This window comes from Chrysochloris asiatica, unplaced genomic scaffold, assembly GCF_000296735.1.
Source record: "Chrysochloris asiatica unplaced genomic scaffold, ChrAsi1.0 scaffold00223, whole genome shotgun sequence".
Lineage (NCBI taxonomy): Eukaryota > Metazoa > Chordata > Mammalia > Afrosoricida > Chrysochloridae > Chrysochloris > Chrysochloris asiatica.
In genome coordinates, this window is record NW_006408741.1 from 5,008,305 (window position 1) to 5,022,094 (window position 13,790).

Consider the following 13,790-nt stretch of genomic DNA (forward strand, 5'->3'; position numbering starts at 1 on the left):
ATATATTAAAAAAAAGAGCAGATTAGACACAGAGAGACATGCCAACGGGGAGATCACAGATGCACTTGAAGATTTCCAAAGAGTGAAAGAATGCTGGACCAACAGAGGCTGAAAGAGACAAGGCTCTTCCCCCAGACCCAACTGAGTGAGAGAGCCGGAGCCCTGAGTTCAGCCTCCTGAACTGTGAGAAAATAAATATGTTCTTTAAAATCACCTCCTTGTGATACTGGTGTTACAGCATCTGTAGGGAACTCAGACATATGCTGAAAGCAGATCTCTGAGATTTGCACCCTCAAACTCTCCCTCCTCACCATTTCCATCTCAGTAAAGGACTCCATGCCACTGCCTTCTTGAGTTCAAATCCTAGGGGTCACTGAAGATCATTAGCTAACACCCTCTTTCTCAGTCTGAAGCTACCTAGCACTGATTCTATCAATCATGACATTTTTTTCTCTTGGGAAAAAAAGCTGATCGGGACAGATTGTAACTATGAAGTCACACTCTGATTACATCAAAGCAATGTGGAACGTTTGTAATGGTTACTGGATGTCTCTGCCCAGGACTTGGGTCAAGTCACTCTTAATGTTGCCACAAAGAACAACGAGTTATCTGCCCACGGAACCTGACGTGCTCAGTGGTCCTCCTCACTGCCGATGATGCTGGCCCCAAGAGGCCAGCAAGTGCTGACACTGTGAGGATAGTATCTCATCATTGTGGTGTAAGACATCGATGATGAGAAACTTCCAGAGCCTCGGCCTGCTCTGGATCTCTCGACATCCTCCACTTCTCATATTTTCAAAGATCCAAATTAAGCCTGACTCAGGAAAAAAAGGCAACTTGGAATTCAGCAGGGTTCAAGAACAGTCAGGTGTCCCTGGGTGCCACAGAGAATTATGCACCTTACTAGTAGTTAAAAGGTTGGTGGTGCAAACACATCCAGAGGTACCTTGGAAGAAAGGCCTGGTTATCTGCTTCTGAAAGGTCACTGCCTTGAACACCTTATAGAGCACATAGTTCTGCTCTTCATACATGGCATCACCATGTCGGAATCAACTTGATGGTAATGAACAACAACTAAATCAGTCAGCCTTACTTTCCAAGTTATGAGCAAGCCTGGAATCTTTTCAGAAAGTCTCACTTCCTGCAATTCTTCCAGTCTTCTTTCTGGTGCTCGATGAAATCAAGCCTGAACCCACCTCAGATATCTCTGCCCACCAGATCCAGTTCCTCTCCTGCAATGGTCTCAGCTCTCACCACCTAAGAGAGGCTTTCTTGGACCCCTCCACTTAGGGAACATGCCCATCGCCTTCTATCAAACTACCCTGAGAAAAGAAGGGCCTGCTGGGATTGGGAACAAGAAAGCTAGATTGAATAAGCTACAGACTACATGATTCCAATATGACATTTCTGAAAGAGGCAACACTTTAGAGACAGGAAGAAGACCAGTTGTTGCCAGGGGGCAGGGAGGAAGAGAGAGGAGGGATGACTAGATGGATCATTTTTAGGACACTGAAACTATTCTTTGTATGCATTTATCAAAACAGATAAGCACTGGACTACGAACCACAAGGGTGGCAGTTCAAACCCACCAGCTATTCCTTGGAAGCTGCTATGAGTTGGAACCAACTCAACAGCACTTAACAACAACATGTTGTTGTTAGATGCTTTCAAGTCAGTTCTGTCTCATAGCAACCCAAGGTACAATAGAACCATCCTCACAATTGTTGCTAAGTCTGAACCCAGTGATGCAGCCATGTCTGAACCCAGTGATGCAGTCAGTCCATCTCATGAAGAAGCTTCTTTGTCACTGACTCTAATTACCAAGCATGATGTCTTTCTCTAGGAACTGGTCCCTCCTGATAACATGCCCAAAGAATGTGAAATAAAGTCTTGTCATCCTCGCTTCTACGGAGCATTCTGGTCATATTTCTCCCAAGACATATTTATTCATTCTCTTTCAAGACCCTGGTATATTCAGTGCTCTTCACCAACACCATAATTCCAATGTTCCAATGCTTCAATCCTCCTTATTCGCTCAGCTTTTTGTATGCACGTGAGGTGACTGAAGATACCATGGCTTGTGTGAGGCACCTTAGTCCTCAAAATGACATCTTTGTTTTTTTGACACTTTCAAGAGGTTTTTGTAACAGATTTTCCCAATGCAATGCATCATTTGATTTATCGAATGCTACTTCCAGGGGTATTGATTGTGGATCCAAGCAAAATGAAATCATTGGCAACTTCAATTCTTTCTTCATTTTTCATGATGTTGCTTATGTTAGGATTTTTCTTTCCTTTATGTTAAGGTGCAATTCATATTGAAGACTGTAGTCTCCGATCTTCATTGATAAGTACTTCAAGTCCTCTTTGTATTATATAATCCCATAGGATTATATAATACAAAGAGTGAACCTAACATAAACTAAGAACTTTAGTTTACTTAATAGAGTCCCTGGGTAGTGCAAAACATTAAGGTGCTTAGTTTCTAACCAAAATGTTGGGGGTTTGAGTCCACTCAGAGGTCCTTCAGGAAAAAAGTATGACAATCTACCTCGGAAAAATCAGCCATCGAAAACCCTATGAAATTCTGACTTTATTCGTGTCAACATGAGTTCACTAGCAACTGTTGTCTTTTTTTATTTTATTTTAAAGTTAATTATAATGTATCAATATTGCTTCATCAATTGTAACAAATGACTACAGGTATGCAAGTAGGGGAAACTGTGCAGGGGGTAGAGGGAAGATATGCGAACTCCATGTACTTTTTGGAGTCCTGGTGTGGCGCTTTGGGGTAATGCACCAGACTGCAAATTCATTTGAACTGCAAGGTCGGCGGTTCAAGCTCACCAGCTGCTCCTCAGAAACCCTAGACAGGGTTGCTATGGGTCGGAACCGACCCAACAGCATTTCATAACAACAACATGTACTTTTTGTGCATTTTTTTCTGCAAATGTAAAACTTCTCTACCTTTTATTGACTTTATTTCGTTTTGCATTATTTTGTAATGGTGTCTTGAATTCTCTAATGTCTCTTCAAGCTCTAGTCTGTAACTCCCACCAATCAATGTTTCTGCACTGCTGAGTCTGGGTAAGAGAAGGTGGGAGAAGATACTGATAGGATAACAGGATTCAGCTGTGGATGTCAGCAGAGATCATTTGTAAAAACTTGAAATGCTGGCATGGATGTAAAATCAGCCATCTTAGAAGTAGGAGGGGGGGATCTCAATACCATCAAAAAAGAAGAGCCAGGTGTGGAGCATGTACTTTGGACTCCAAGATCCCTGTTCATTGAACCTCCTCAACCCAGGGACAGAAAGCTGTGATACCAGAGGAGTGGCAGAGGAGCAACAGCAGAACCAAGAACCAGAGCCCCCAACGGAGCAGTGGGCCTCCCAGCCCACAGAGCGATAAAGCTGAGTGACTTGGGGCAGGAAGCTTGCTTGTAGAGTGGGCTGCCTCCAGGCACTTAAGCGGTGAGCTAGGTTTGCTGACCCACAGAGCTAGAGTCATGTACCTTCAGGCTGAGGCTTATGGTGGAGTACTGGGTCTTGAGGGCATTTATCAGCAGCTGACTGAAACAACTGTGTCCTGAGCGTTTTCTGATTCTATAGTGTAACCTGTTAACTCCCCTCATAAACCCAGTAACTGTTTAAAAAACAACAACGCTGTTCTAACAAACAAGGAAGACAGGGAATGAGTGTGTCATGGAGGGTGATTGGAATTTCTCTGGGCTCTGACAGGCAGGTCTTACTGAGAAGGTGAGGTAGGAACAAGAACTGGAAAGAGGGAGCTAAGGGAATCTCTCCAGATGAGTTCCAGGCAGAGGGACAAGTCAGTGCTAAGACTCTGGGATGCTGGTCTGTTGAAGGAACAGCAGAGGGGCCAGGAAAGAGGAGCAGAGTAAGTGATGGGGAGGGCACTCAGGGTGCAGTCAGGAAGGAAGGCTGGATGGAGGAGGGCCTTGAGGCCACTCAGGAAGTAGCCTTCCCTCCCTGATAATGAGTGGGGAGTGTCAACATTTTCAAAGGATTTGGGAAGAGGACAAAGGTAGAGGCAGGGAGACCAGTCTAGGGTAAGGGTGCTGCACTTTGTGAGATGCCAGGGTCTTGGACCAGGGAGGAAAAGCAATGGGAAGGGGAGGGCAAAGGGCACCTGCTCCCTCCCCAGAATGGCATTTTGGATGCTCCTTTCTCAGAGTGGTTCAGAGGGCAAGGGCCACTCTCCTACTCCATTGTGACCTGGCTACACAGGCTCCGCCCCCAGGCCCTGTTTCAGAAGTGACCTAGACAAACACCAAGGGTGGCCCTGGGCAGAGGTAATGAAGAATGGCTGAACCCCCCTGCCTGTGCAGGAACGAGGCCAGCAGGTACAGGGCAGGCTTGAACCCAGGCAGGACCCCAGCCTTCCAGCAGAACAGCTGAGTCATCTACCCAAAGGTTAGGAACCCTTCTCAGCCTGGGTTGGCCACGGGACCAGAGAGCTCAAGATACCAGATCTAGACCAGGAGTGGGGGACAGACCAGAGAAGAGTTGTGGTTTGCTGAGCCCACACAGAAGGTCAGTGATGGTCTCTGATATTGACTGGTCACAGAGCCTCCTCGAGACGCTGTTTCTGTTTCTGTCACGTCTACACAGTAGGGCAGTTTGTCTGGTTCAATTAGAGTACTGTCAGACATAGGTGTTTGATAAGTATGAGTTGATTTAGTCCATCTGTAAAATGGGCTGATTCTAGCACCTACCTCCTCAGGTGGCTGTGAGGCTCTAAGCAAGTAGATGCTGCTCCAGATTTAATTCTGACTCCTGGCCTCTGGGCCGGGGCAAGTCCCAGTCTACCCTGTCGTGGGGAGTGGGGAGGCCTTGGGGGAAGGAGACACCTTCGGGGAGTTGGAATTGATACAAATCTCTGGGCAGACTTGTATTCTAGCTTCCTACTGACTGGAAGTGCATGGGACCCAGAGGGAAGGGAGAGCCAGAACCTTCCCATCTCAGCCACGATTGGTGGCCCCATGGCTCCCTGTGGTTTGGGCTCCCTCCAGCCACTCAGGTCTCAGGGCAGCAGAAGCCGATTTAGAGAGGGTTGGTGAGTATGAGCCCAGATGTAACTGTGGGATAAACATTGGACTGCTAACCTCAAAGTTGGCAGTTCAAACCCACCAGCCACTTATTGGGAGAAAGATGAAGCTGTCTGCTCCTGTAAAGATTTAGTCAGTTGCTGAGTTGGAATTGCCTGGATGGCAGTAGGTTTGGTTTGTTGTTGTTAAATGCCGTCGAGTTGACTCCGACCCTAGTGACCCTGTATAGGGTTTCCGAGGAGCAGCTGGTGGGCTTGAACTGCCGATCTTGCAGTTCAAATGGCTTTGCAGTCTGGCGCATAAACCCACAGCGCCGCACCAGGTTAGGTTTGGTTTAGTTTTGGTTTAATGAGCATGAGGTTGTCGCTGGACCTGGATGGTGCTGGGAGGGTGGTCAGTGTTCTGAGGGTTCTCTGCCTCTCACCTTTTCTCCACCTGCCCCGGCTGGGCTCTGGACACCTCATCCCCTCTAACCCTAGCCACTACAGCTCCTGCCCAACAGACCCTGACTCCAGACCCTAAGTCCTCAGGGCTCAAGGCCAGAAACAGCCCCAGCTGTCTCTTGCCAGCCCTCAGGTTGCCCATTAAGGGCCCTTCCTTCCACGGGGAGCTCAGACGGCAGGGCCCCAGAGGGACAGTGGCCCTGAAATCAGTATGGCCATTCCTCTGCTTCTGGGAGAATGTCTGAGGTGAATGAGGTAGACTAAGGATGTGCTGGGTGGGTGCAGGGTCCTCCTCAAATCCCGAGGGTCTGCTCTTGCCAAGCAGCCTGGACAGCCCCCCACTTCCTCAGCTGCATGTCGCTGCCATGGCCATGGCCACCTACAGCCTCCCTGGGCTGGATCAAATTTCCACCTGTATTGAAGCGCTTCCTCCCTCACCCACTGCCACCAGGGAGAGAGTTGAGCCCTCGTGAATAATTCACAGCGATTCACAGAGGGCTGCAGGTGCAGGGGGGCAAGGAGCTGCAGCCTCAAGTCTGGCTGCCTAGGTCCCCTGAGTGGGCCCTGCTGTTGGGGCAGCCAGAGCCTCTGCCCTCCCCCAACCCCTACACTTGGGAGGGGGACTCTCTATCCCCATGGTGAAAGGCTACATGGGTCCACCAGCCCTTAGACCCCTTGTTCTGTAGGTCCCACCCCAACCCCCACCACACCCAACTGCTTGGCAACCACACAAAGGTGTCTCCTTATCAGCCAGGCCACACACCTCTGCAGAGACAAAGCCCTGTCCTCCTCCATGAGATTCATGGCCACTTCTGAGAGGCTGAAGGCCCACTGGCCCAAGCCATCTGGTCATAGAGTCAGGCCTAGGGCCCTATCACGTCCAGCACCTGGCATGACCTGGGTGGAGGCTAGGGTCCCCAGAACCCATAGCCCTCAAGGGTGCTCTAGAACATCTTCCAAAGGCCTGGGATCCCAGCCCAGGAAGAGCTCTGGTTCACCCTGTGTCCCAGGCTTCTCTGTGAGGAGGAGCTTAGGGGTCAGCCTAGGGCTCTTCCAATCCCACTCAGCAGCATTTTGTATTGCATTTCTAGGGCACAGGCCACCCCTTGCCTTTAGCTGTGGTTTCTGGGGTACATTCATTAGGTCTGACAGAGGGCTTACTTGCTGTGTGACCATGACCTTCCCCTCTCAGGACTTCAGTGTTCTCTGGTTTAAGTGAGGGGGTGGGAGAGGAGCCACAGTTCCTACCCATGTGTGCTTCAGAATCACCATGGTGGGGGTGGGACCTGTCACACTCACAGCTCCCACACGCCTACCTGCAAAGTTTACCTCAGGGGTAGAGCCCCTCGGGTACAGGTTGAGACCCTCCTTTACCTCCTGACTCGGATGTGAGTCAGCCGCCTGTTTTTTTCTGAGCAAGGATTCATGCCCAAGTGGCTCCTAAGGGGTGGCTGGGAAGACACCCCGGCCTGAGGGAGCACTTGGGTAGAGCAGCTCTCCCTGAACAAACCCAGAGCCCTTTTGCCTAGAGAGGACAGAAACGGCTGAGGGATACTGGAGCCTGGCCCCAGGGTTATGAGAGCCACTCTACGTCCAGGCCAGTGTGCTGTGGCTGTGCATTGGACAGGACTGCCAGTGGCCCTGAGGGTGTTCAAGAGTGGACCCTCTCACCCCATAGCTGCTCATATTCCTGAGCCTGGGATCTCTTTCACCATTTGTCTAACAAAGGATGCTGGTCAGAGCCCCCATCCCAGCTCAGGCCTCTGTGGCCCTGGGTTCCTGACTCCTTCCCCAGGATCCTCATGTGAGCCTGCAGGGCATAGGTGTGCATACTGACCCTCTAATGTGTTTCTGAGACTGTAAATCTTTATGAGGAGCAGACGGCCTTATCTTTTTTCCTAGGAGTAGCTGGTGGGTTTGAACTGCTGACCTTTCTATTAGCAGCCCAACACTTACCCTAGGGATTTTTTGAGTGACTGGGTGTTGTTAAGTGCCGTTGAGTTGGTTCTGACACACAGTAACCCTGTACTGGGTTTCCAAGGAGCAGCTAATAGGTTTGAACAGCTGACCTTGTGGTTTGCAGTCCAGTGCTGATCCACCTATGCAAATGTGAGGTGTTTGTGGTCCATCAAGGGGATTGGACAGCTTTCTAATAATAGAAATAAGGTTCATGGCACCTTGGTAATGGGCCATGTAAATGGGGATTGGTCAGTTTTGACATCCCAGTAAGTTTAAAATGAGCCATCTCAGAAGCAGAAAGGGAGATCTCACTGTTATCAAGAAAGAAGACAGGAGTGGCATGTACCCGTGGGATCTCTGTGCTGAATGTCTTCTATCCAGAAGAGAGAGTTGTGACACCAGAGACAGACAGCAGAGATACAGCAGCAGCAAAGGTAGCAGAATGAAGAACATGAGACAGAGTGTTGGGCTTCCCACCCCACTGAGAGAGTGTCTTCAGGCAGGAGACTTGTAAGCAGAGTGGGTTACCTCCAGGCACATGATGGGGACAGGGAGCTGCAGCTGAGCACCTTCAGGCTGCGGCTGACTGGTGGAATGGATATTTATCTATAGAGCTGTACTTGCCTAAGCAGGCCAGAGATCAAGGGGCCACAGGGCTGGGAGGTCAAGAGCTAAAAGAGCTTTATAATACTTGCCCAAGCAGGCTATGAGGTAGAGGGCCTAGGTGCCTGCAAGCAAGGCTGAGAGGCGGTGGGTGTGATAGAACTGCATCCCGAGTTGTAACTAGTTATTTCCCTAAAACCCCCATAAATCGTGAGTATGGTGTGTGAGTTCTGTGTGGTCACAGCAGTGAATTCTTGAACCCAGCAGAGGGTGCCGTGGGAGGAACAGTTGGTGACAGACTGGTAAAGAAAGTTGGTGGGTGGAGGCATGTCTGACCTCTGCCTCAAAGGAATCAGACATGCGCAGATGTTGAGTATGATTCTTCTCCCTCATGAAGTCTGAGGGGTCACACGCCACCCCCATACCATTTTATTGAGCCCCGTTCTCTGTATGCCCCCATCCTGCCCTGGGGAGCTGATTTCTCAGACTAGCCACTTAGACCAAAGATGTTGTGGGTCTGGGCAGTTGAGTACTGGGGATGGGCTGAGAGGGCCACAGGAAATGGCTAGCTGTTCTCTGGTAGGCCTATTCAGAGACCTCTGGGACTAGAAGAGGCAGAGGTGTGGGCAGGACTGCAGAAGTTGGATAGGGAGTTTGTAAACTAATGTGGCTCCTCCTCTTTCTACTTGATAGTGCCTAGAAGATACCCCCCCCCCCCCCCCCGCCCATTCCACTTAGAACAGCCTTGAAGATCAGCACAGGCCTGAGCTCAAGAGAGCCCCTCAAAGTGTGCTGGTCAGCGTCCTGAAGGGAGCAGTGTGAGGATGTTGGGTAGCACTGCCGGCATAGCTCTAGGGCAAGTGGCCATGGGGAGCCCCTGGAGGGATACCAAGGAGGAGAGAAAATACAGCTGGAAGAGATGGAACTCTGGCTTGCATCCCTGGCTACAGGAGCGGAGCGGTCATTTCCTGGAATGCTAGAGCCGCATGGCTTCCCCAACCCTGGGCCCGCCCCACCTGGGGCCCCCAAAGGTGTCCTTACTCAGGGTAGTATCTGACGAGCAGCCTCAGGGAGGGGAAGTCTCCTTTGGCGGCGGCATAGTGGACAGGCAAGGCGCCTGTGTCTGTGGCCACGGTGGGGTCCCCACCGCCATGATGCAGCAGCCAGTTTACCACCTCGGGGTGGCCGAAGCGGGCAGCCAGATGCAGGACTGTGGCACCAGAATTATCTTTGTCCTGTGGGAAGAGAGCAGTGAGTCCAAAAGCCTGGCCCTACCTCCTGTCTCCCAGCAGCCCCTGGGGCAGCCAGTCCTCTTTGTTTACCCCTAGTGGGGAAGTCAGGAGCTCTGGTAGCGTAGTGGTTACCAATCGGGCTGCGAACTGCAAGTTCAGCAGATCGAAACCAGCAGCTGCTCCACGGGAGAAAGATAAGGTTTTCTGCGCCTGTAAAGATTTACAGCCTCGGAAACCCTGTTCAGGGTTGGAACCAACTCCCACGGCACTTAACAACAACAGTGAGGAAGTCAGACCTTACTTAACCACTGTTTGGGGGTTGAGTTGATCCAGAGATTTTAATCCTTTTTGACCCTCAGTCTACAAATGGCCCACAGTGCCAAGCTTTTCCAAGGATAGCGGGTCACTCAGTGACATACCTGGTGGGTTCTCAAGACATGGGCTAGAGCCGTAGTCCCTGATACTCAGGTGCTCGAAAGTATGCACCTGCGCTTACGTCCGTGGTCCCTGGTCTACCCCTCACAGTTGCCTCAGCCCCTCCCCATCCCTGCCACCTCTCTGTTGGCCCAGGTGCTTGATGCTAAGAGCTTATTCTGTTCCAGAACTGGTGCTCACTCTCCCAAAGCCTTGCAGCCAGGTGCAAGCATCTGAACGAGTGAGTGGAGGTTGCTGGGCTGAGCAGGACCAGGAAGGGTGGGTTACTGGGGTTACTACTCCAGGCTGGCACCAGCATGGTGACGAGCACCCTTGTGTCCCTCCTCCCCAGCATGTCACATGGGAATAGAGACCTCTGTTCTATGAATAGCATCCCCAAGTACCCAACCTCAGGGCAGAAAATAACTCTCCCAGCAGACCCCCATGCTCCCAGCAGACCCCCATTCTCCCTGTGGAGAAGTAAGCTTCTGGTAGTAGTGGTGGGCAGACCAGTGGTGTAGGTGAGAGGCAGCCCCTGAGAGGGTCTTGGCCAAGACCTCCTAAGTTACCTTAAGGGGTGGGACCGATGGTCTGGGCCCAGAATACTGAAAGCATAGTCTTCTGTGAGCTTCCAGATGTAGAAGGGAATTGGTATTGCAAGTTACCTAAGTTAAGAATGTGAATTGCCAAACACCTGGAAGTCTGTGCCCAAAGGCTGGTGTGTTTGAGAGAGTGGGCACCAATTCTTGAACAGAACAAGCTCTAGTGCCAAGCACGTGAGCTGGCATAGAGGTGGCAAGGATGTGGGGGGGGGGACTGAGGCATCCATGAAGGGGTGGGCATCATGTGATGAGAAACAGGGCATGGAACCCCAAGAGAGGGCAAGGTGGAGACAAAGGAGGCTGAGGCAGCCAGAACTTGGAGACCTTGAGCCAAGCTCCTTGGGAAAAGCAGCTCTGAGCCTTCTGAAAGAAATGGGGGTCATGGTACCGAGGACTGGGACCTAGTCAGTGAAGCTGAGGGAGACCAAATAGATGGGGCTGACTGATAGGAAGAGACAGGGAGGAAGACAAGATTGGGCACCAATGACCCACATGAGGCCTGCTAGGCCTGTGCTGGGCAGCCTGTGTATGATCAGAAGAGGGCTCAGGCTATCCCCCTAAGCCCTGGGGTTGGGGCTGGGGCTGGCTTGAGGTGACTAGAGCAAGACTAGGGTGACTGAGCCCCAGCTCTTGAAAAAGCCCTTCCTTCCTCCTGGCCTCAGGGACTGTGGGTCTGAGCTTCAGCTGTGTAGGCCCCAGGAGCCGGCATGCTGTCCCCCGGATCTAAAGCTGCTTATCTCTCCAGGCTGGACTGGACAAGAAATCAAGGTCAACACCTCCACACTCACACATACACATCCGCCTCTAGTACCCATGCCCACTGGGGCTGGAGGGAGGGGGACGTGATAAGCTGGGCACAAGGCCACCTGCTTCTTCCCACCTCCTCTGCAGCGGCAAGGGAGGCTTCCGGGCAAAGCTGAACACTGGGTCTAGGGAGGAGAGGGAGGCTTCCCGCCAAGGCTGAACTCAGGGAGAAGCATGCCAACCCCACCTCCAAGAGTGGGCAAGGCTCACAAGGCCAGAAGCCATTGATAGCAGGGCCAGGCAGGAGAGAAAAAGCCATCTCCCGGAAGTGGGAGGGGGTCTGGAGTACAGCAACCAGCTCAGAATCATTCTGGCCTCCTCCCCTTCTAAAATAATCAGTTGCCAAGAAATCAACTTTGACTGTAGAGACCTCTTGTGTGTCAGGGCAGAACTGTGCTCCATAGCGTTTTCAGTGACTGATTTTTCAGAAACAGATCACCACCCCTTTCGGTCAAGGCTTCTTTGGGTGGGCTTGACCTGCTAACTCTTCAGTTAGCAGCTGAACATGTTAACCACTAGCACCCCCAGGGACTCCTCCCCTTTAACCTGGTGGCCTTCCCACCATTGGCTTCCCCCAGCAGCTGTCTATCCTTCAGAATCTTTAGTTTCCTAGTCCCTGCAGAACCTGCCCTCACTCCACTCCAATCATACTTGCCTCCTTGCTGTCTGTCCCTCCAACAGGGCAAGAGTCTGCAAGCCTCAGGGATTTGCACCTATTGTTCCCCTTGCTCAGAACTCTGCCTGTCACCTGGCCATCTCCTTCTCAGCAGTCAGGACTACCCTCCAGGGGCCTTCTCTAGCCACCTAGCTCAAGCAGCACCTGCCACTCTGCTGTCCCTATGGGCTGGCAGCTCCAGATAAGCAGGGGTTTCATTGCACCTGTTGCATGTTCTGTTTCCAACAGGTACCTGGCAGGATTATGAGTTGAGCCTGAGCTGCCTCCTCCTCCAGCTCAGGTGGGGTCAGTCTTGCACAGCCTGGGGACAGGAAGACAGGCTGGGATTGTGGAGAAGGAACTCAAAGCTGGGAGGCCTGAAGGCACTGAGGTCAGGAGTCAGTCTAGGTCCTGGAGGACCCACTATCAGTCCCATGCTCTGGCCTTCTTCATCTGAACCTAGGCTGAAGTGTGGGATTTTGGTCACTCCCCTTCAGACCTGATCCTGCAGGACAAGGGTTCAGGGCACCAGGAACCCTATAGGAATTTGGGGATTCACTTGTCCCCTCCCTGAGCGCTTTGTAAATATCAGCCCAATTCCCTCCTGGTTCCCCATCACCCAGTTCCCATCCGGTAGCAGGCAGGGCTTCTGCCAGAGTACTTTCAGCTACAGAGTCCAACGCACGCAAGGAACTCCATTGGGGTGGGTGGGTGGGCTCAGTTGGGTTTAGGAGGGACTCAACCAAATCCACCCTTGGGCTCCCACCCAGAGAGCGCCCGTGAAAGGCGCAGACTCACCTGCACTCCACAGCTACCCTGCCAGAGCAACCACTGCAGGCAGGCGAGGTGACCTGTGGCGGCAGCGTCATGGGCCGGTGTGGCGCCGTTGCGCGCTCTGGCCGCAGCGGGCAGGGCGGCCTCCTCCACCAGGAAGCGCAGGCAGTGCAGCTTGCCTGCGCGGGCCGCGTGGTGCACTGGCAGCGCGTCCAGAGGGTCACGCATCGAGGGTCCCAGCTGGCCAGTGGCCTGTAAGGCTTTGAGCACGTCCAGTTCGCCCTGCCGCGCCGCCTGCAGAGCCTGCTCCAGGGCCATAGTGCCGCCTGCGGTGATGCCACCTCGCGCTCAGCGCAGCTCTAGGGGTGCCATGCACTAGTCCTCGGGCCCGGAGGCGCCGGCTGCGCGGCCTTCGAGGCTCTGCGCTTCAGGGAGGCGGACCGGCTCCGTCTCTCCCGGCCTCTACTCAGCTGTCCGCTCTGCTCTGCCTTCGCCGCTCTCTGTGGCCCCGCCGCCGCGGCCTCGGGACTTAAGCCTCGGGTCCGCCCCCTGGCCGCCTCCGCCCCGCCCTGTATCTCTGTGAGGGAGGACACCAGACTTCCCTGTGAGGGATGTCCGGCGTCAGGGAACCTTTGGTCCGAGGGTTGTTTGAGGGTATTTGGCACTTAGGGTGCTGGAGGAACTGGGGAGAACTGGGGGCACCAATCGGGTAAGGGTCTCTGTCGAACGAGGCAGGCGCTTCAAGTCTCTGAGATAATTCTCTTTTAATTTGGTACAAGTAAAAATTGAGACCCTCCCCCCACAAGAGCTGCAAAATCGGACTAGAATTTGAGACCTGTATAGGCACAGGGGAATGGAGTTTTAGACAAATTCATTCAAGAATTGCCTACTTGAAATGAAACAGAAAACAGAAAAACAATAGAAAGAATCAACAAGACAAGAAGTTGGTTCTTTGAAAGGATTAATAAAATCAACCACTGGCAAATCTAACAAAGGGAAGGAAGGAGAAGATGCAAATAAGAAACGAAATGGGTGGTCACAATAGAACCAGCATAAATTAAAAGGAAAATAACAGAATACTATGAAAAATATGTACTCCAATAAATTTGAAAACCTAGAAGAAATGGACAAATTTCTAGAAATATGTGACCTACCTAAACTAACATGGTCTGGAGTAGAAAATTCGAACAGACTGGTTACAAAAGAAGAAATTGATCAGGTCATTTAAAAAACT

General features: G+C 51.8%; 1 protein-coding gene across 1 annotated transcript in view; it reads right to left on the reverse strand.

Moving 5' to 3' along the window:
• Positions 1–13,055, reverse strand: part of ESPN (espin) — a 38,215-nt gene extending 25,160 nt beyond the window's left edge. The window contains exons 1-2 of the mRNA XM_006873112.1: positions 12,581–13,055; positions 9,117–9,310 (exon numbers count right to left, since the gene is read on the reverse strand). Of these exons, the coding sequence (XP_006873174.1) occupies positions 9,117–9,310; positions 12,581–12,874 (488 nt within the window). The 5' untranslated portion in view covers positions 12,875–13,055. The remainder of the gene's footprint in view (positions 1–9,116; positions 9,311–12,580) is intronic.
• Positions 13,056–13,790: the final 735 nt, after the last annotated feature.